We start from the raw sequence: 23,124 nt of genomic DNA, 5'->3' as shown, positions 1-23,124 counted from the left end.
GCTGCTGGGATTCCACTTACTGGTGTAAAGCATTAGCCAGGAGGATCATTGTTGAAGGGGGTATCTTCACTGACCACAGCTAAGGCCTAACAAGGACATGAAAGTTAAAGGTGATTTAAAAAAAAAGAAAGAAAATCTTTTGTAAGAATGTGAATGAGTCACTTCAAGTTACCTGCTGTAGCATCTCTACTACTCTACTGCAAATATTGTTGGCTTTTACTAAATATTTGCATGCATGGTTGATCATTTGGATAAAAAGTGTCATAAGTCACACGGGTATATTTGTGGAAATAGCCAATGATACATTGTATTGAACGTGGGTATTTTATGGATCCTCTACTAATTTCGATGTGTTCCAGATCTCCAATACATCCAAATCTATAAGGGTCTAGATTAATATATTCTCATAGAATGATGTATGGATGACTGTACCAAGGTCTGATGAGCCTAGATGTCTTCTATTTAAGTCCTCCCTGGTAACACGGTGCTATTTTTGCCCTTCGCAGTTAAATGGGCCACTTAAGAAAAAGCACAAAAAAAAAAAAAAAGACATGTAATGTACTGTTCGCGTTTTTGGTACAAAAACCAGCAGCGTTGAACCATGTTCATTTTCATCAGCAACATCACCACAGTTATTTATAATTATTTAAATTATTTAAGAGTTGTAAGTGTTAAGTCAACACAAAGAGACCAACTCTAAGACTAAGTCTTGATCAAATGCAAAACAACAAATCAGCAGCCAAAGAACACTACAGGGACAAACTGTCCTTTAGCAAATGAGAGCCGAAGGGGTAATTACACATAAACACTAAAACCTGTGGCCCTGTCATTTACTCCACTTGATTTGGCAATAAATAAATTCAACGTCCCACCAAAGACCAGCTGCTATCAACACCTTAGAGACATCGTCACATTTCTGGCAAACACTATGAAAACCAGGTGCAACAAATATTGGCATAGTGCAATAAGTAACCACATCATGAGCGGCAGCGGCCTACAGCACACTATTACACACTTAAAATGCCGTTTAATCATGCCATTAAAAAACATTTCAGAATACACATTCTTAAAGGAAACCAAACAAGGACTGAGTTATGGAGAAGAAAAGAAGGAGCTAAAAGGCTGTAAAATTGAAGAGTGACAGTTTACCCTGACCTCTCATGGACTTGTTAATGCTTTACAGGGTAAGGCCGAAAATCAGCAGCTTGTTTTTAATCCATGTCTCTAAACCATCTTCCAGTAAATTCAATCTATTCTTTTATCCTCTCCAAGCGCTTGCTGGCTATGACGTTTATAGCCTTTCTTTGGACGCTGAGAAAACAAGTGGCCTATTTTGACTTATTGTTCCTGTTAAGTGGTAAAAGGATGAGAAACTTGAGAAAGAAGCCTTTTTTCCTCTTGGTCTCGTCATTCATAACACCAATTCTGCTCAAAGAGATTAGGACCATCTTTATGTTTATACGGACACACCTGCTACACTGATTCATATAAGAAATGCTGCCTCTGGGAACAGAGAGTGCATATTAAACAATGACATCATTACTTACTATCTAAGAAAATAAACAACTAAAGCAAAAATGCACAAGTCGGAGCGTATCACCTTTCAGCTTAGTCTTGCTTCATGACCGTCGGTTGAGCTTTTCACAGACATGCTAAAACTGAAAGTCCCATTTGAGTGCTAAAATGTTCAGCTTCTACAAACTGCACTGAACTCCTGTCTAGGCCTCTTCAGCTGATGCTAGGCTTCATAAATGATCATTGACAGAATGTATGTCAATAAAAGTACACAGATGTATTTTTTTTTTCTACATCAGATAAATAAATTACACGATCTGCTAATCTAAGCTCAGTCTTCATTCAGGATTAATATAAGTGTAAATATGTAAATAGGTGGCTGCAAGTAAATGATATCAAAAGTTCACTAAACCTATACATTTAATTGAAAAATGTCCATGAATTTGAATGAGAATCTGGGCTGTCAAGCTCCAAAATGGCACCATAAAAAGTATCATACTCCATACAACTTCTACACTATATTTCCAGTCTTCTGAAAATATACAATAGTTTTGTTTGAGACAGGACATTTAAGTTAAATATTCCTTGAACCAGTTCAAACAAGTGACATCCCAAATGCAGCAATTCCATAGCCAACCCACAGCCCCGTCTGCTGGATGATTGTGGTACTGTTATAATTGATAACCTAAGACCAGGGGTTGGGAGCCTGTGGCTCTTTGACCAAAATCATGGGGCTAGTTAAATCTAAATGAACCAAGTTTAATTTATATAGCGCCTTTGCCAAGCTCAAGGACGCTTTACATGCAGTAACAGAATAGACAGTCGATTGACATAATCATAAAGAGTCATTTCATATAGTTAATTAATCAGTTAAATGGACGGTAGACATTTGCCCAGTCCGGAGATAGAAATTAGTTATATCTGAGTGGAGAGCGAAGCATTTGAGTCATGCTGCAGACTTCTATGGAAGATAAAGACTGAATCTGAAACTATACAGATGACAGACACAGCTCATATCTCCGTCTGTGTTACCGCAACAAAAATTAAAACACACCACACACACACACACGTGTGCAGTGCAGAGCAGTTCTTTCGCACCGCTCCCTGGGCATCGCAGCAAAAATGGCAGCCCACTGCTCTGGGTGTGTGTTCACGGTGTGTGTTCAATACTCACTGCTGTGTGTGTGCACTTGGATGGGTGAAATGTAGAGCACAAAATCCGAGATGTTATGTTGTTCAGGTGGAAACTTAACCTCATAGCCCTGCACAATTAATTCCACAATTAAACATGTTATCTACTGTTTGCTGCATTTTTGTCTATGGACCTAAATAAAAGGTATTGTTATTGAAAAAAGTGTTTAGTAAAATATTAGTAATAGTAAAACATTCGTAATTTGGTTTTTACATTGGCTCTTTTGAAAAAAAAATACATCTACAAAGAATGAAAGAAAAAAAAAACTGGCTCTTTGGTGAAAAAATTTTCCCTACCCCTGACATAAGACCAACCACTTATATTATTGGCTGATGACTTCAAGAACTCTGTTTTTATCATTGACAATAACTGCTTCGTCATGTTGCTGGCCAATGCATTGACCTGCTTCAATAACAACTAACAGATGAATAACCGTAAAGGCGAAACAGCTGTCAGTTTGTTTTCCTGGAAGGGTTTTGTCTGGCACTTGCCTCCAGAGTGTTAAAAAAAACAGACAAAATCAGGTAAGGTAAGATGAGAGAAGAGTTTTTCACAGTCCTGTATGTGACCTATCATTTCAAATCAAGCAGATAGCTTGGTCACGCTTTATATTAGGTGTCATTAAAGGTAGGGTAGGTAGGATTTGGTTAAAAAACTTTTTTTCCAAATATGTTTAAACTTTCTTTATATATCAATACATAATTAAAATGTAAGTATGAAAATAGACCTCTCACGACTGTTTTAAAGATAGCTCATTATTTCCATTCACTCCACCTTCTCCCATCTGGGCTCTTTCCAAAGCCACGCCCCTAAAACACATGAACGCGCCTAGCCGACCGCTCAGCTCAGCTGGAGGAAGACGCATTATTTACCTGAGACGAGCAGAGAAGAAGGAGCGGAGCATGTAGTGACATCATGTCAGAATCACATGTAATAAAAAAATCTAACTTTATCATTATGAATATAAACAAATAAGATGTCTTTTTGTACTCACTCTCAAGCTAGAATAACGATACTGGTAAAGTTTAAAATACACACACAACACAGTGTCTACGACACACACAGATACAAGATGTAAACATTGGTAGAGTATTGTGACGAGTCCACCCAGAGGAATCAGCGTCGCCCTGGCAACAACACACCTGCACGTCATCACCATGGGCTGATCGGTCACAGCTGCACCTCATCAGCCTGGAGACATATAAGCAGCTATGGATGAGCAGACAGACAGACTCTGGTCTCGAGCTGAATGCACTGCTGGACTAACCTCTCTTTGTTGTTCTCCCCCAGAAAGCAGCGAGTGACCGACAGCCCACTTCACTGGAGCACGTTTGGACACCCACTTTCACAAGGATCGAGCACCACAGAGCACAAGGATCACCAGCCATCACGCACCGGCTCACTGACTGTTTTCACCTTTTCACGTGCACTGTAAATAAAATCCACCCTCCGGGGCCTTTTTCACTCAGCCTGCCTTGTCGTGTGATTCCTCACCCCGTGTCATTGGTGGAGAATGCGAGCAGAAGCGTGAGGAATCACCGACAAGTTCACCGCACCAAAATCCTGATCTTCTCTGTTTTTTTTTTTCCCTGCACGACAGGACCCGGAAGCGGCGCGCTCGCTCCCCGAAGATGGAGGAAGTGTTGCAGCGCCTCACGGAGGTGAGCATCCGCCAGCAACAAATCGCGGAACATCTCGCCACTCGCCAGGGCAGGACGGAAGAAGAATTAACCGCCATCCGTGTTGCCGCCGCCCAGCGCGTCCCGCTACCTGATCCGCGTGCCCAAGCCACCCGCCTGCTGCCGAAGATGACGGCGGATGATGACGTGGAGGCTTTCCTGCAGGTCTTCGAAATGACTGCGCAAAGTGAGGAGTGGCCAGAGGGCGATTGGGCACACGCGCTGGCACCACTACTCACTGGAGAAGCCCAGCGGGCTTATTTTTCACTTCCCCGTGCGATCGCTGAGGATTATGGCGAAGTCAAGCGTGAAATCCTGGCGAGGTTGGGTCTCTCATCCATCTGTGCCGCCCAGCAGTTTCATGAATGGGAATTCAAGCCCCGGGTGCCAGCCCGTGCCCAAGCCGCCGAACTCAAACGCATCGCTCACCATTGGCTGATGGAAGGAAGTCCCACGGCGGCTCAGGTAGCGGAACGGGTGGTGGTCGATCGCCTCCTCCGTGCTCTTCCCCGTTCCATCCGGCAGGCGGTCGGTATGAAAAACCCAGCCAACACCACGGAACTCGTGGAGGCGATCGAGCTGGCGGATGCCATCCACCACCGTGAGGCAGGGGAGCGAGTGTTGCCGTTCCCCCGGAGGGTGGTCCAGGAGCGACGGCCGCTCGAAGGCGCCCCGCGACCAGTAGGCAGGCCGACGGTTCCCCCGCCGCGAGACGAGCCCATGCCCAGCGCCGAATCCATGCCGCCTCCGCGTGCGTGGCTGGCAGGCTGCATCGTCCATCAGCGGATGCCATCGGGAGCCCCGGAAGCAGACGTGGTGATCGACGGGAAACACTTCAGAGCCCTGCTGGACTCCGGCAGTACGGTCACCCTCATTCAGCCAGGGTTGTGTGGGCCCCGAAGAGGCGAGAAGAGCTTCCTCCCCATCACCTGTGTGCACGGAGACACTCGCCAAGTGCCGGCCCGTCGAGTCACCATCTCATCGCCCCAAGGCACCTGGCCGGTGGAAGTCGGCGTGGTAGAGGACCTTCCGGTGGCCGTACTGCTGGGTAGAGACTGGCCGGGCTTCAAAGCCCTGCTCACCGCCGCCACTCAGCCTGCCAGCCGGGAGAGGAACCGTCAAAGACGGAGACGGCCGCGTGGACCCCGCCGCCGACCAGCCCTTCTAGCCTCCGACAGCGGGAGAGATGGTGAGTCCCCCTCCCAATCCACTAATCAATTTTTTGATGTGTATCAGCAGGCTGCCGGAGGGGGCTCATTCGCCAAGGAACAGCGGGAGGACGATCGCCTGAAGCACTGCTGGTCCCAAGTGCGGATCGTCGACGGGAAAGACGTCCTCCCACGGCCCCATCCTCTCCCGCATTTTGTCGTTGAGACTGGCCTGCTATACTGTGTCGCACAGCGGAGGGGGGAGGAGAAAAAATTGTTAGTTGTCCCTCGAACCAAGACCGAAACCATCCTGGAGCTGGCCCATTCCCATCCAATGGCAGGTCACCTCGGGGCAGCTAACACCACCCAACGCATCCGGGATCGGTTCCACTGGCCTGGACTGGAGGCCGAGGTGAAGAGGTTCTGCCAGGCCTGCCCGACCTGCCAAGTCACGTCGCCCAGGACTCCTCCCCCCAGCCCACTCATTCCGCTGCCCATCATTGAGGTGCCCTTCGAGCGGATTGGGATGGACATAGTGCGGCCGTTGCCAAAGTCTGCCCATGGCCACGAACACATCCTGGTCATTGTCTATTATGCCGCCCGGTACCCCGAAGCGATTCCCCTCCGCAAGGCCACCGCGAAGAACATCGCCCAGGAGCTGTTCCTACTGGCCAGCCGAGTGGGCATACCGATGGAGATACTGACTGACCAGGGTACCCCGTTCATGTCCCGGCTAATGGCAGATCTCTGCAGGCTGCTGCGGGTGAAGCAGTTGAGGACCACAGTCTATCACCCACAAACGGACGGGCTTGTAGAAAGGTTCAACCAGACCCTCAAGCAGATGCTGAGACGTGTGGCGGCGGAGGATAAGCGGGATTGGGACCTCATGATTCCTTATGTGCTCTTCGGGATCCGCGAAGTACTCCAGGCCTCAACTGGCTTCACCCCCTTCGAGCTTCTCTTCGGCTGCCAACCACGAGGGCTCCTGGACATCGCCCGAGAAGCTTGGGAGCAGCAGCCTGCCCCTCATCGCACCCTCATCGAGCACGTCCGCCAGATGAGGGAACGGATCGACAGGGTGATGCCATTAGTCCGGGAACACCTCAGCAAGGCTCAACAAGCGCAGCAACGCCGTTGCAACGACCGGGCAGCCCAACCACGGGAGTTCCAGCCGGGAGACCGCGTCATGGTCCTGGTCCCCAGCTCTGCCTGCAAGTTCCTGGCCACCTGGAAGGGACCGTATACAGTGATCGAAAAGATTGGGCCAGTCACGTACCGCCTGAGGCAGCCGGGACGACGCCAGACAGAGCAACTCTATCACATCAACCTCCTGAAGAAGTGGGTGGGGACCCGGGACCAGGTGGCGGCCCTAAGCATCACCGATCCCGTGGTTGTAGACGTCAACCCCCATCTTTCGGCTGCCCAGAAGGCGGAGCTGCAGCCCCTGGTCAGTCAGTTCCAGGATGTGTTCTCGACCCAGCCCGGGCAGACCAACGTGGTCCAGCATGACGTCAGAACACCACCAGGAGTCATCGTCAGGCAACGGCCCTACCGTGTCCCGGAGGCTCGTCGGCAGGCTATTGAGGAAGAGATCCATCAAATGCTGAAGTTGGGGGTAATCGAACCATCCCGGAGCCCGTGGTCCAGCCCCATTGTGATGGTCCCAAAGCCGGATGGCACCCTCCGCTTCTGCAACGACTTCCGACGCCTGAACCAAGTCTCCGAATTCGACGGGTACCCCATGCCTCGGGGCGACGAGCTGCTGGATCGGTTGGGAAGGGCCCGGTATATCCGCACCTTGGACCTCACCAAAGGATATTGGCAGGTACCCCTCTCTGAATCCGCTAAACCCAAGACTGCTTTCTCGACCCCCAGTGGCCACTGGCAGTACCGGACCCTTCCCTTCGGCCTGCACGGGGCCCCCGCGACCTTCCAAAGAATGATGGACATCATCCTACGGCCCCACCAGGCGTACGCAGCGGCCTATATAGATGATGTCGTCATCCACTCCGAGTCGAGTCAGAGGAATCAGCGTTGCCCTGGCAACAACTCACCTGCACGTCATCACCATGGGCTGATCGGTCACAGCTGCACCTCATCAGCCTGGAGGCATATAAGCAGCTATGGATGAGCAGACAGACAGACTCTGGTCTCGAGCTGAATGCACTGCTGGGCTAACCTCTCTTTGTTGTTCTCCCCCAGAAAGCAGCGAGTGACCGACAGCCCACTTCACTGGAGCACGTTTGGACACCCACTTTCACAAGGATCGAGCACCACAGAGCACAAGGATCACCAGCCATCACGCACCGGCTCACTGACTGTTTTCACCTTTTCACCTGCACTGTAAATAAAATCCACCCTCCGGGGCCTTTTTCACTCAGCCTGCCTTGTTGTGTGATTCCTCACCCCGTGACAGTATATAAAAACAAACCAAGGGCCGAAATAAACGTGCAGGTAAAGTTGCCGGTGAACATGGTAAAAGAGTTTAGACAGAGGGTAGTAGCTAAAGCTAACTTAGTTCCAAAAAAAGGTTCCTGGATGCGGTGTACTAGCTTTTACACATGCATTTTGTTATCTAAAGTTACATTTTGCGAAATTCAACACGACAGCGATCAACTTGAGCTAAGCATATTGAGTATTTATCATCTCTACTAATGGCTCGCTAAGTGTATAACATTGTAACTTTATGCTAAGTAATGTTATGTTAGCTATATTAGGCAGCTACGTGTGCTAGTGAGACATGCTTCATGGAAACATAAACCAAAAAAATGTATAATCAAATTGAAAGATTACCTGTCCAGCAGAAATTCAGCCTCTTGAACTCAAACGGGTGTGCCATGGTTGCCAGGTTTTCACAACAAAATCCGCCCAATTGCTACTCAAAACTAGCCCAAAACAAGCCCAATCGTGTTTCTCCGGTAAAAATTGCATTTGGGGGACTTCTACTGAATGTGCACGTTCACTCGGCGCAACGCCAGTGGAAATTGCTTGGGTGTGAACACAAGACGCGCCGAACATCAAGACGCGCCGAAAAACGTCACGAAAAACGCTGGCGATAAGCGCGTGCGATATTCGTCCCGGTGTGTACAGGCCTTTAGAGCCGACTCATTCGCGAACGACCCATCACTAGTTCCCTCGCCCTAAAGTCTATGGGTTTTTTGAATGGGTTTTTGCTAAATCGCCTGAAATAAGGTATGTGGTTAACAAAGCTTCTGTATATTCACGTTTTAATCTATGACATAAAACACACTAGTTATAACCTGCTTGTGATTTTTTTAAGACTTTATTGTGTCTTAAAAACGGTGGTTGCTAAAAAGTTGCTAAAAGGGACTACATCCTTTGGCGGGGACTTAAGACGTCATCGTGACAAACAGGCAATCTCTCACTAGCCCGCGTTTCAGCCTTATGAAGAACTTATGTGGCGTGAATAAATCGCGCTATTCGCGCAAAGTTGGATGCTTGAACATTTGGAGTTTACTCTCTTCACATGTTTGTCTCGTTGAGAAATGGCTGACATGGGCTGTGTTTACATGTCTTTTTGTGTTAAAATCTACTGTTAATGTGTGACAACTTAGTTTTAAGACTTTTTCAGTCGATAATGTAGTTGTTTAAAGCTCAAATCTGTGGTTTATTTATGAGAAGAGTGCCTATTTAAACATTTTATCTGGTGTTATCGGAGTTGTGAGCTCCAGTGAGTCAGCGGCGGTCAGCGCTTGTTTAGCCAGCGAGAGTTGACTTTCCTCGGCTAGTCCGTCTGCCGCTGGCTCTGATGTCTCTGTGGCGTCTCCAGCAATAATTAGTCTTGTGGAGATTTAACGGCCCATATTTGCTCTCATGGATCTATAATTTGTTCCCTGGCAAATCGTTTAGGCTGAGTGCAAAGATAAGTTTCATTACTTGTTTATTTTTAGGCTATAACTGTACGTTACCGTTGTAAGTTAGCCGACTAGCACTGACTTTGAATGTTTGACTGAATTGTTTGCTTTATTTCATGTATAGCTTATTATACGTTTTGTATTAATGATCATACATAAACTTGCATTTAACAAAAAGAGACTGGGTTGTGTTTCATGTCATTTAATGTTATCACAGTGATAATCATATTGTCTGAAAAAACATTAACAAAAGATAAATCTCAGAGAGGCACGCATAAACAAAATTAGTTTCTAACATTTTTGGAAAAAACGAATGGGCAATATTTCTCATGAAAAAGTGGATAAGTGTTCATACACAGCGCAGATCATAATGAGCGAGCGTGCTTTTAAATAAAGTTTGAGGAAGCTTGATGATGACGTTGATCCGCGACCATGGTGTGCTGTAGTCCGTTTATAGCCTAACGTTAGCATTTTATATCCAACGGCTTTATTTGGGCTTCAAAATGTATACATTTTGGATTAACTTGTAAAGATTATCTTGGTAGACAAAACGTGTAAGGGTCATTACTCTTTGTTGAACACAGATCTTATTTTTTGCGATTTTCCAAAAGTCTATGGGGAAAATGGCTTTTTGATCGAGGGAACCCATGCGCCGCTAACTTCCGGGTTGGCCTACAAAGTGACGTCATTACTTCGGCACTCTATTCTCCTCTATGCAGGAAAACCCCTGCTGAGACTCAACAAGAAAGCAAAAATATATATTTTTAGTAAGGAAAATGACAAAAATAGTAACGCACAGTGACTTGGATAAGTTACTTTAATCTGATTACTGGTTTGGAAATAGTAACGCGTTAGATTACTCGTTACTGGAAAAAAGTAGTCAGATTAGAGTAACGCGTTACTAAGTAACGCGTTACTGGCATCACTGGTAATTATAGATGTCATTACAGAAATGAATTACATGCAGGTGTTTTTGTGTGCATTGTATCAAATGATTAATTTAAACATAGTAGTTAAAGACACGTAATATGTAGTGGGACTGAAAGCTCCCTGTTTAAACCAGGATATTAATATCATAACAGTGTGTGTAGTATGAGGATACAAATGTGTATAATGACATGGGTTTTATGCCATGTACATGGTTTATGAGGACACTTCCTGTGTCCTCATAAACTAAACAGCTTTAAAAAATAAAAATAAAAACATATTAAAAAGGTGTTTTCTTAAATTCCAAAAATGAAACTTTTTTTTCTCAGACTTTTTATACCAAGTACCACCTTAGAAAATAGTTTGCTATCCAAGTACCACCATAATGACCAACATTAAAATACAGTAGCGTAGTAGGCCTAACTATTCAGCTACAGCTCTGCACAGTTCAAAAACGAGGCAATTTATTCCTAATAAGAATATGTATTGTTGTCAGCCACTTTAACATTGTAAATACACAGTTTGTACATTAACATTACATACAGGTAAATTAAATAAATAAAGATTAAATTAAAATGTATGTATTTTAACATTAATTTATTTAGCGAGTCCTCTGCATACCGTCTAAGGTTACGTATGTAACCTCTGTTCCCTGAGAACAGGGAACGAGCGCTGCGTCTAGCTGACGCTATGGGGAACGATATACCAACGCCGCCATGCTGAGGGGAGTGTCTGCCCATTGGCAGTGACAACTGTCAACACAAGTAATTCCACTGAAAAACCTGAGCGACTCCCCCTCAGGTCACACTGGGCTGACAGTGACAGCACTCCCTACGGTCATAGCCCAAGCTATGCAACTAAACGGAATCCTAACGCACTGCGTGGGGTTCCGTCTAGACAGCTCAAAGGCCCAGGACCACTACTTCCACAGAAGGGGTCCCTTTAAGGGAATGTGGCTAGGGGACCCGAAGGAGCCCCAGCCAGTCACTACTCGGGAAACCAGTTCTCCCGAGTGCCACCAGGGAGGCCTGACCTGGTGCCCAAAGTGTTATGGACACTTCGGTTTAGCCAACCCTGTCTGTTCACAAACAGAGCCTCTGGATGGTGCCCAGGGGGCATCCAAACTAAGGGACTGAAAAACTGGCAGTCCTACTTAGCCCGGAACTCAGAGACGGGTTATCCTAGAGAGCAATACTCAGCGTAGAGCTTTACAACCCTTGCTAGCGAGGGGAGTCTGCCTGCTCAAATCAAGGATCTACCAGGTGCTTGTGTTTCAAAGCAGTAGGGAGGCCGGAAGGGCCTATGGACTGATCTAACAGGGAGGCCTCATGAGAGGCCTACGACCGTCTGACCAGGCTCAGGCGGCTGAGTGCTCATAGACGACCCTCATTGAGGGGGGCAGCTGAACCTGCCTGGCGGGTAACCTCCAGCTGTAGGCCCAACTACCACAAGTTCTCCACGGAGAACTGGTAATCAAGAAGTGCCTAACTCGGGAACTTCGCCTTCAAGGAGGCCCCGTGGGCCTACTACCTGATAGCGGGTTTTCCAGGGAGGCCTATAGAGGCCTACTACCTAACAGCAAGCCATGCTGGCAACCCGAGCATCCTGGCTCGGGAATCCATCCTCAGGGAGGCCTAGTGAGCCCTACTACCTGACAGCAATAATGCCAATTTTCAGAGCGTTCAAGCTCACTTCCAGGGAGGCCTAGGGAGGCCTACCACCTGCCAGCGAAGCATGCTACTGCTGAGGTTACGTCTTGTTTTCTCAAGGAGGCCTAATGGAGGCCTACTACTTGACAGTCAAGCTACGCAGGCTAGCCGAGCATTCTGATTCAGGAACTCGCCCTCAAGGGAGGCCTATTGAGGCCTACTATCTGATAACCAGCCTTTAGGGAGGCCTGGAGAGGCCTGCTACCTGTTTGCACTTCGTGCTAACTGTTTCTTCAAGTGACTGGGTCCCAGGAACGCCTTAGGGAGGACTGATGAGGCCTACTACCTGCCTCTGGGGAAGCCCAGTGCGGGCCTGTTCGAGTGACCACAACCTGGGAGCTCACCCTCAGGGAGGCCTAGTAAGGTCTTAGAATTTAACAGCAGGCCTTCAGGGAGGCCTGATGAGGCCTACAACCTGCCTCTGGGAGTGACCACAACCTGGGAGCTCACCCTCAGGGAGGCCTAGTAAGGCCTTACAACTAACAGCAGGCCTTCAGGGAGGCCTGATGAGGCCTACAACCTGATAGCCGGCAGGCTAGCTGTCCCAATGCGCACATCGGTACATACCTCCAGTGAGGCCTGGTCGAGGCCTTCCAACTGATAATGCGCCTTGTTCAAGAGGCCTACTGAGGCCTACAATTGACAGCCGATCTTCAGGAGAGCGTAATTGCCCCTTTTTAACCTGATAGCCAGCTAGGCTAGCAGTACCTGGATGCCTCAGCATCGGCACCTGCCTTAATGGAGGCCTGATAAGGCCTACCACTGCCACCGTGAAGCGACTGAAACTCGGCAGCAATCCTCCAGCGAGGCCTAACTTTAGAGGCCTGCTAACTGGGAACAAACATATACAAAATGTGGGAGTAATATTAGACCCTACGGCTCGTCTTCATGGAGGCCTGCTGAGGCCTAACACATGATTAGCTACCCATTGCTATAGGGACCCGTTCCAGGGAGGCTTGTAAAGCCTACAAGCTGTACGAGTTTTGCAAAGACGAGAAATAACTGCCAGACAAACAAACTGGCTGCTACTTAAACCAACGACTCTCAATGAGAGGAGGCTAACATATGCAGGAATGGAACAACAGACTCAGATCCACGTAGTGAACAGCCAACGGTGACGGTGCCTCAGCAACGCGCCTCCGTCATCCAAATCCCAACTGACGCCGCAGCGCTCAGTCGTAACAGAGACAAACTAATCCAACCTGCAGTGGCTTAGGGAACCGAAGACACATAGTAACCCGAAGCGGTAGACAAACACTCCATTCTATCAGAAAGGTGTGCTACCGCCTAGTAATCCGCAAACATTTCAAAGAAAAGAGCAGCGGCCTAAACACTACTCTCAATATGAGAGGAGGCCCTTTTTCTGATAACCATGCGCGGTGGCCTACCTGGCGCCATCTTGACCGACCAGGGAAAGCCAACACACGCTCACCTACACAGCAAGTGCAAGGTGTCAGGATCTCAGAGACTTCAGTTAGGTAAAGAATCCTAAAAAATGACCCCCACTAGATAAGAATCACAAGCTGAAGTGTTGTAAAATACATGAAGAAGGTTTTTTTATAGGCTTTATGGACAGATAGGTTGAGAGTGATTTTTAGTCCATCTCTGCAAAACGGACTTCAGGATGGACTAAAATGAACTCCCAAAACGTACTGCCAGATTCTGGAAGATGAATTCTTCAAACAGTGGTACTAGAGGATGTGGTGCTGGTCCTTCAAGAGTCACTCTCAACCTATCTGTCCATAAAGCCTATAAAAAAACCTTCTTCATGTATTTTACAACACTTCAGCTTGTGATTCTTATCTAGTGGGGGTCATTTTTTAGGATTCTTTACCTAACTGAAGTCTCTGAGATCCTGACACCTTGCACTTCTGGAGACTCCAAGTAGGTTGCAGCTTTGGAAAATGGTGGCGCTGGAGACTAAAGAGTTCCTGATGGTTTCACACTTAATTCTTCACCTTAATTCTTAATTCTTTTGCAGTTAACAGGTGTCTTTTCTTCACCACCTGTTTTTGTCAGATCCTGCTGACCCAACGAGCATTTCACTGTCCAATGGTCACGCCTTAACTGCAACGTCTAGTATTGCATTAGTATTGCATCCTTCTCATGGGCATTTAATACTTTTTGACTTTTCAGTCTGAGTTAAATCTCTTTTTTGGCTCAATTTATCTGTAAAAGAAAACATGCCTAATAATTCTGCACACCTGAATATAAGGTGATTTTCATTTCCAGCCTTCATGAACAATTATATATCACTTATACATTATTAAATACTAAATCAATAGTAGTTATTAGGATTACTGTGGTTTGGAATTGGTCAAATGTGCCTGGAAAAAAAATATGATCAGAAAATCAACGTGCCTAATAATTCTGCACTCCCTGTATATAAATAATAATTAACAGAGTACACACACATGTATTATGTAAACACAAACTTTTATTTTGGATGATATTAATCGCGATTAATCTTTTGACAGCCCTAATATATATATATCTTTTTCTTGTTCAAGAAGCTGATTCACTTGAAAATATACTCACAATAGAGAAGAAGACAAATCACAACTTCCTCTTCATGCTGACTTTAAAAACACAAGGCTGCTGGAATTAGACATATGGATTTAATAAGCACACAAAGGTTTACCTGCCCTGCTCGGCGAACAGCGTTCCTTCATCCTTTAGTCTCTTGCTCTTAGCAGCACAATCCTCCAGCAGCACCTCTCGCCGCCGTTTGATCACATGCAGCCAATCAACTCCCTCCTTCTTCACATCGTCCTCATCATCCACCTGCTCTGAGGCTTGCTCAAACTGCTGCACCGTTGTCTTAGAAACTCTCTCTCCCACCTTACGCTTCCAGCCGAAGGAGGCCATCCTGAGAAAAACAATGACTCCTTTATTAAATCATTTAAAAAAGGAACAGCTGCTGTGAAACTAACAACTGTGAATACTACATTAAAACGTAACGATTAACAGAACAGCTATGCGGTTATAAGAATTTTTTTTATAATGCAAGTAAGCACTTTTCAGCTTATCACAAGTATTTACACATCATCTTAGATACATGTTACATTAGCTACCAAAGGAGGTATAATTTAGGAATAGGTTTTCAGTAAGACATGAGAAGGACATTTAAAATTATTCTGAGGCCAAACCTTGAAGGTATTGGTATACAATATAATTTCCTTATACACGTCTTAGACCTTTACATGATTTGAATTCAAAGAGTATATTATAATACTACTACACTGCTTTTTCCATGCAAAGGCTCAAATTAAAAATCAAATATGAACAACGCTATATTGTATAACTATAATTGCCTTTGAAATCAAAGAACAGAAATAGACTGAATGAATTTCGTTGAAATGTTAAGGCTAAAAATGTTATATATTCAAACAGTTAGCTACATTTATTTTAAAGGGGTTTGAATGACCCGAACGGTTTCGAAAAATATTTTAAATATCAAGCAACACACTAAGGCTGCAGAATGCATTGAAATAAATGCATCTTAAATGATTGTCTTTGCATTAATAATGGCTTAATTCAGCTGCAAATTTCTAGGTGCAGTCGTCTTATATTGAACCGGACCTGTAAATGCAATAAGGTCAAGTGTGCGTGCAATACAGCCAATCACAATCTGTAGCTGAAGTTACACATGGCTGTTTACTGTACAGGTCACATTAATACTGTCTGAATCACATAAACACAAAGCGGCAGCCACTAAAGCTCTTAACGCAGTCAGTTTTCTGAAGAATGTTTATGTTTGCGCGTGCGGCTGAACACATACGTTAAAATATAAAGTCGAAAAAGCCAAACCTGATTCATAAACAGTAATTATTTCACGACAGCATCACTTGACAGATTGTGGTTCCGTCGCAGCAATACCATAGAGCAATACGTTACTCACAAATGTTTTGGACTTGTCCTCCCCGCCCTCTAACCCGGAAGTATTATACAACTCTCTTAAAGGTAAAGAGACAAAAAGCCGATGTCAACCCTCTGACAACCGAGGCTATATATAGCCTAATGTGGGAGCAAAAACATGGGCATTTATTTTGTAGGCAAACAACTGGAATTATAGCCTGTACATTGATCCATTATTGGAACACTGAATAATCATCATGTATTCATCAAGAGCCATGATGATCCTCCTGTGTTCCCCCCACATTAGTTATAGTAAACCACGATTTGAATTCGGCTATCTTTTCATTATTATTATTATTATTTGCATTATTGTACATAATTTTAGCCCTTCGTGCCCTTGTTCAAACTGACCTAAGGTGAGCAAAGTTTGTTATAATCTTGTGTAAGAATCCCATGCCCCTCTATCTTTTGCGGCCAATTAACCTTCAGAGCAGAATCAAGCATAGGCCTACTAACCTATGAACTGCACGTTGATCATGGACACCATGTGAGAACTGTTTCTGCTGACAGTTCTGGACTGCTGATCAATTTTGCAATATTTATTCATCTGTTTACCTAAAAATCCACATACGACATAGATGTTGTAACTAATTTACAACATCTATGTCATATGTGGATCTTTAGGTAAACAGATGAATAAATATTGCAAAATAGAGTAGAATAGTAATATTCAGTGATTTCATCATCCATCCTTTTTAATACTTCATTGTAAGCAAAACCCCAGACCTATAAAATGTGCTGCATAGGTGTGAAGTGCAAAAAGTTAAACAGCTAATCACAAATCAGTCAAACAATCAGCTCTGTTGTTGCTGACTGACTGTCCCCATGCACTTAGGGTGAAATCTGTGACAAACTCTGGACTTCGGCCAGGCCCTCACCTCCATTCACTACATGGGCAAAAACCACTCCTCCTTTCTAACCCTACCTGCAATTGGCTAAACTACCATTACTCCCCCTTTAAACCCAGTCAAATATCTAGATTCAGTTCTAATACATCCTTTCTGACAGGAATCTGCAGAAACTCAGACGAGATTACACGCTCCAGCAGTCAGTCATCATGTCAGACAGAGGTGCATTTGATACAAATGTGGTGACCCTCACTAGGTTTGTCCTGGAAGAAGGCAGAAAAGCCAAAGGAACGGGGGAGCTTACAACCCTTCTCAACTCCATGTGCACAGCCATCAAAGCCATTTCCAGTGCTGTCAGAAAAGCCGGGATTGCCCATCTGTGAGTATTGTTGCATCTTCACAACCAAGCAAACATTTAGACTTTCACAGAAAGTGTAGCCATGTTACATAAGGATTGTATATAATGATTATTGATGTATGATTACCTTTCCTCAATTACTTTTAAGATTGCATCTTTTGACTATTTCTATCTTCTTCTTTTTTTCTCCAATTGTTTAAACCTTCATTTTCATCTGTGAAAAACACTTTTTTCCTGATGCATCGTGCTTGCACAATTTTTATGTCAATTCACTGTTGTGGTGGCTGGTCAGTTTAACTACTTTGCAAACAAACACTGCAGAATAAGGCAATCATTAGACCTTGTCTCTTGTTGAAATAGGGGGCAAAGGTTGACTCATTCCTAAGACGTTATCAGCACTGCAAGAGCAAAAGCATATAGTCCACATAATTCTCAATGAATAAATCCCTGTTATTAATCTCCATCTCTTTTTTTCAGCTATGGAATTGCCGGGACCACAAATGTTACAGGTGACCAGGTGAAAAAGTTGGATGTCCTGTCCAATGATCTTGTTATAAACATGATTAAATCGTCCTTCACATCCTGTGTTTTGGTGTCCGAAGAAGATGAGAAGGCCATCATTATAGAACCAGATAAAAGGGTTTGTGTGTCTTTTTTTTTTTTTTGACCAACTTAAAGTAAAAGTAAAAAGTCCAAGTAAACAATGCAGACACCCAAATAACTTAATGTTCTTCTTAAGGACTTCTTAAAGTTTCTAAAATTGATAACATGCAGGAATCTTGTGTTAATATAATTTTAGCCAAAGTATGTGAATTATCTTACTTGTTTATTTTGGTCTGTATTTAAATTATTTTGTGTGTTGCTTCATTAACCCCATCTGTATTAACAAGTTACTTTGATGCATTTGTGTTGGGCAATAAACTACATGACGCTGTCCTTTTGTCCACCCAGGGTAAATACGTGGTTTGCTTTGACCCCCTGGATGGCTCTTCAAACATTGACTGCTTAGCTTCTATTGGAACCATTTTTTCAGTCTACAGAAAGGTACAGGACAGGCTTTAAGATCCACTGCAGTACAAACAGATATCTTTACAGTCATCTAATGAAATGCTTTTGTTTGTGTGCATATGATCTCCAGGAAACTGATGATGAACCCTCAGAGAAGGATGCCTTGCGGAGTGGCAGAAACATTGTGGCAGCAGGGTATGCTCTCTATGGCAGTGCTACCATGCTGGTTCTCTCCACAGGCCAAGGAGTCAACTGCTTCATGCTTGATCCTGTATGTCAGCATTATGTTACTTACCTTATATTCTAAAGTATATATACTTTGAATGCATTACCTCTTTAAAGACTAATCTTTCTGCATCTGTTTCCTCCTCCATCATTAGGCCATTGGCGAGTTCATACTTGTGGACCAGAACGTCAGGATTAAGAAGAAGGGAAAGATCTACAGTCTCAATGAAGGCTATGCACAGCATTTTTACCCAGATGTCACAGAATATCTGCAAAAGAAGAAATTCCCAAAGGTAAGAAGCCTCAGATTTTGAGCATATATCTCACTGAAGGGCCAGAGTCAGAAAAAACATCCAAGAATCCCACTGTAAAAAATTATATGATCAATAAGTTAGAACAATATGTGTTTTTTACATTGCTTTAAACAAAAAAGTTAAGCACATTTTTTAAAACTTTTTTTATGTTAAACAATATTCAACACATTTTTTAAAGTCAGTTTAATGTAATTAAGTTGAAATGACTTAAACATTCAAGTTGATTACTTAAAAATGTAAGGCAGCAACTTTTTTAACCTAAAGCCAACTTCTGGACAAATGAGGGCAAAACATTTTTTTTTTATACTTTCTTTAATCTGAGAGGTACAAGACTTGGCTACTTTTCCTAAGTTTGCCACCTGAACACACACACAAAGAATTGACTCGATTCTACAATGTTAAGTGCTTGAAAAAAGTCCTTAATCCCGCCTTCGTGGCCAAAAAATGGGCACCCATAGGAATGAATGGAAAAAAATGTAATTCCGAGCATATTTTTTTTTATTTGTCCAATAAAAATAAATAAATCCAACACAATGCAGATCATACATACAGACAAATGAAGGAGTGAGCCTATACAACATTCTCAGTGTGGCAAACACTCTCTCTCACACACACACACACACACACACACACCACATCCACAAAAGCATTGCATTGAAAGCCATTGCATTGAATGAGCCTATAACAGAGTTTTATTTTTGTATTTTTGTCAAATACAAAAGTCACTCACACATACACAAACAAAGGAATTAAATGAGCCAATAACTGGGCAATTAAAAAGAAAAAGTTGTTAAAACATTGTTTTACAGAGTTCAGCCCATATGCAGCCATTGAGTTATATTGTCATAGTGGCTATTGAAATTGTAGCTATAATAATTAATACCATCATAGGTCCCCAGATGTCACTAAAGTCACCACATTTTTAGGTTTTCGCTCTCTGGACTTTTTTTTTTTTTACTGAAATTAAAGAAATATTAAATATAACATAAAAATAAGTATATTTTACAAAAAAATATGGTACTTTTAGAGGTAAATAAATTCATTAATACCCCAAAAATCACAAAAAGGCATAAATTGATAGAATTTATTCTATCAAAGATGGTGATATAATGTTTATTTAAAAAAAAAATTGGAATCACACTTGTGACCTTCGTGCCCAAATGTGTCCACAGAGAAGGGATTAAGGGCTGTTATGCGAGGATGGTTAACTTTAGGGTTAACTGTTTAGTTATAACTGTGGTGAACTTGGTTGACCTCATGGTAGATTCAAGTCTAAGATTTTTTATGTTTTCGAAAAAAGTCTCTCGCTCACCAAGGCTGACTTTATTTGATCAAAAATCTAGTCAAAACAGTAATAATGTAAAATGTTTCTTTGGTAATATATATTTTAAAATTACATTACATTTACATTTACATTTAGTCATTTAGCAGACGCTTTTATCCAAAGCGACTTACAAATGAGGGCAATAGAAGCAGCTAGAGCACTCAAAGGGCAACATTATCAGCAATATGCAAGTGCTGTAACAAGTCTCAGTTAGTCTAGCTCAGAACATTAAATGTATTACAATGATTTTTAGCAGCTATTATCCCAGTATTCAGTGTCACATCATCCTTCAGCAATCATTCTAATATGCAGATGATTTGATGCACAAGAATCAATTTTAAAAACAGTTGTGCTGCTCAATAATTTTGTGTAATCCATAATACGTGGATTTCCAGGACTCTCTGATTAATAGAAAGTCCAAAACAGCATTTATTATGCATTATAAATGTCTTCATACTCTCACTTTTGATTCATTTAATGGATCTTTGCTGAATAAAATAGTTAATTTGTTAATAAAAAATCTAATTTAATAAAGTTAAATGTGAAAACATTTTTACTTTCACTCAAGTAAGTTTTTGGAAAATGTAAATACACATTTTTGATTGATTTCTCAGTGGCTTTTTTCTCTTTTGAATGTGCATTATAGAACATTATGTAGAAAGTTTGTCAAATTTAGCACAGTGATTGTTTTTTTAGTTACTTTTTTAGTGTTTTACTGTCTGTGAAGATAAAGTTCTCGATCTGACATGCAGGATGGCAGCTCACCCTATGGGGGGCGCTATGTGGGCTCCATGGTAGCTGATGTGCACAGGACGCTGGTCTATGGTGGAATTTTCCTGTACCCTGCTAATGTCAAGAGCCCCAAGGGCAAGGTGAGAAAAAACATGGTTAAACAGTGAATTGCTAACTACATCACAAGCCATGTGTGTTATAAAAAGATCAATGTCATATTAAAATGTATTTTGAGGCAACGGTCTCACTGATTTCATGTTTATTTGGGCTCCAGCTGAGGCTGTTGTATGAGTGCAACCCCATGGCCTTCATCATCGAGCAGGCTGGAGGTATGGCAACAACAGGAGCCATGAATGTTCTAGACATCAAACCCGACTCGATCCACCAGAGGGCTCCTGTAGTGCTGGGCTCCCCTGATGATGTGCAGGAGTATATCTCCATCTACAAGAAACACGCCAAATGAGATGCAACCAGATGTGCATCTTTTGAAACTTACTACAACCATCATCATCCCACTGAACCCTAAAAACAAAAAGTGAAACCAAGGACAAAACATGAAGCATCTGTTATCTGTATAGGGAACAAGACGTTTCCATTTTAAGTTTAATTTTCGCAAATGTTTGTTCTGTTTTTACAGATTTGTTTATTCACAAATGGTTTTTTTTTACTCTTATGGACCCTTTGTGATTTATGGTAAAATAAAGAGATTATAAGTGTATAATCTGATGCCATACAATGTTGAGTGACTGATATTAAGCCCTAAGTACTGAAAATAAAATCAGAATATTGTTTGATTGTGTCTGCATTAAACATCATTTGATGATCAGAAATCATTGGAATTTTTTCGGGGTCAAACTCACACACACACACACACACACACACACACACACATGGACAGGATGGCCCTCTAGCAGATTTGGAACCTTTTTGATGTTTTTTTTTTGCAAAGAAGACTAAGAAAATATCGTCAAGTCAAGATATGCCAAGCTGAATGACACATATCTAAACAGACTGAGTGCTGTAATAAAATTAAAGGGTGCTTCAACTACGCATTAGTTCAGTGGTGTGAACACTTCTGCAGTTAGTTATTCCAAGTTTATATATATATACAGTGAGGAAAATAAGTATTTGAACACCCTGCTATTTTGCAAGTTCTCCCACTTAGAAATCATGGAGGGGTCTGAAATTGTCATCGCAGGTGCATGTCCACTTTGAGAGACATAATCTAAAAAAAAAAAAATCCAGAAATCACAATGTATGATTTTTTTACTATTTATTTGTATGATACAGCTGCAAATAAGTATTTGAACACCTGTCTATCAGCTAGAATTCTGACCCTCAACGACCTGTTAGTCTGCCTTTAAAATGTCCACCTCCACTCCATTTATTTTCCTAAATTAGATGCACCTGTTTGAGGTCGTTAGCTGCATAAAGACACCTGTCCACCCCATACAATCAGTAAGAATCCAACTACTAACATGGCCAAGACCAAAGAGCTGTCCAAAGACACTAGAGACAAAATTGTACACCTCCACAAGGCTGGAAAGGGCTACGGGGAAATTGCCAAGCAGCTTGGTGAAAAAACTTCTAATGAGCAATCATTAGAAAATGGAAGAAGCTAAACATGACTGTCAATCTCCCTCGGACTGGGGCTCCATGCAAGATCTCACCTCGTGGGGTCTCAATGATCCTAAGAAAGGTGATAAATCAGCCCAGAACAACACGGGAGGAGCTGGTCAATGACCTGAAATGAGCTGTTTCCAAGGTTACTGTTGGTAATACACTTCATGGTTTGAAATCATGCATGGCACGGAAGGTTCCCCTGCTTAAACCAGCACATGTCCATGCCCGTCTTAAGTAGGGATGCACGATATATCGGCAACATATCGTTATCGGCCGATAAATGATTATTTTTGATGTTATCGTTATCGGTCCAATAAGAAAATTTGACCGATATAGTCAAGCCGATAGATAATGTATTATTTCCTTCAGCTGAGACGGACGCGCTGTCCACCATGATGGGTTTGAATTGCTCTAAATATGTTTGGAATGACTTCGAAAAGGAAAATACAGTTATGTGCAACATGTGCAGCGCAAGTCTTCTATAATCTACATAAAATGATAATGAGAATAGAATAGGCTGTAAAAGAGCGTTGTGTTTCAGCGTGTTTGTTGAGGGAAGAGCGCGCCCACGGAGTTACACCTTCATGACAAGCACAGTCAAGTTCGCTTGTGCATTCACAGCCTTTTGTGCCATTGTAAGTTGTAATATTATATTTATTATTATTCTGTGTATGTAATATCATATAGGATGCGTTTGGTTGAGTTAATAAACGATGCAGTAAAGCACTT

General features: G+C 43.1%; 2 protein-coding genes across 3 annotated transcripts in view; one reads left to right on the top strand and one right to left on the bottom strand.

Moving 5' to 3' along the window:
- The window catches only part of ttc33 (tetratricopeptide repeat domain 33), a 34,730-nt gene extending 18,748 nt beyond the window's left edge, over window positions 1-15,982 (bottom strand). Inside the window, exons 1-2 of one of the 2 annotated variants that reach the window (XM_079814362.1) lie at window positions 15,947-15,982; window positions 14,687-14,914 (exon numbers count right to left, since the gene is read on the bottom strand). In XM_079814362.1, the coding sequence (XP_079670488.1) occupies window positions 14,687-14,913 (227 nt within the window). In that variant the 5' untranslated portion in view covers window position 14,914; window positions 15,947-15,982. Of the gene's footprint in view, window positions 1-14,686; window positions 14,915-15,855 lie in introns of both variants that reach the window. The other variant, XM_079814361.1, reaches the window with a different exon arrangement.
- A 934-nt stretch (window positions 15,983-16,916) lies between these two features.
- Window positions 16,917-21,822, top strand: fbp1b (fructose-1,6-bisphosphatase 1b). Its single transcript, XM_079816162.1, has 7 exons — window positions 16,917-17,190; window positions 17,647-17,809; window positions 18,121-18,213; window positions 18,308-18,448; window positions 18,558-18,695; window positions 20,793-20,912; window positions 21,047-21,822. Exons 1-7 carry the CDS (start codon window positions 17,021-17,023, stop codon window positions 21,233-21,235), a joined length of 1,014 nt encoding a protein of 337 aa, XP_079672288.1. The 5' UTR covers window positions 16,917-17,020; the 3' UTR covers window positions 21,236-21,822.
- Window positions 21,823-23,124: the final 1,302 nt, after the last annotated feature.

This window comes from Gobio gobio, assembly GCF_949357685.1.
Source record: "Gobio gobio genome assembly, chromosome: 4".
Taxonomy (NCBI): Eukaryota; Metazoa; Chordata; class Actinopteri; order Cypriniformes; family Gobionidae; genus Gobio; species Gobio gobio.
This window is presented reverse-complemented; position numbering and strand designations above follow the sequence as displayed.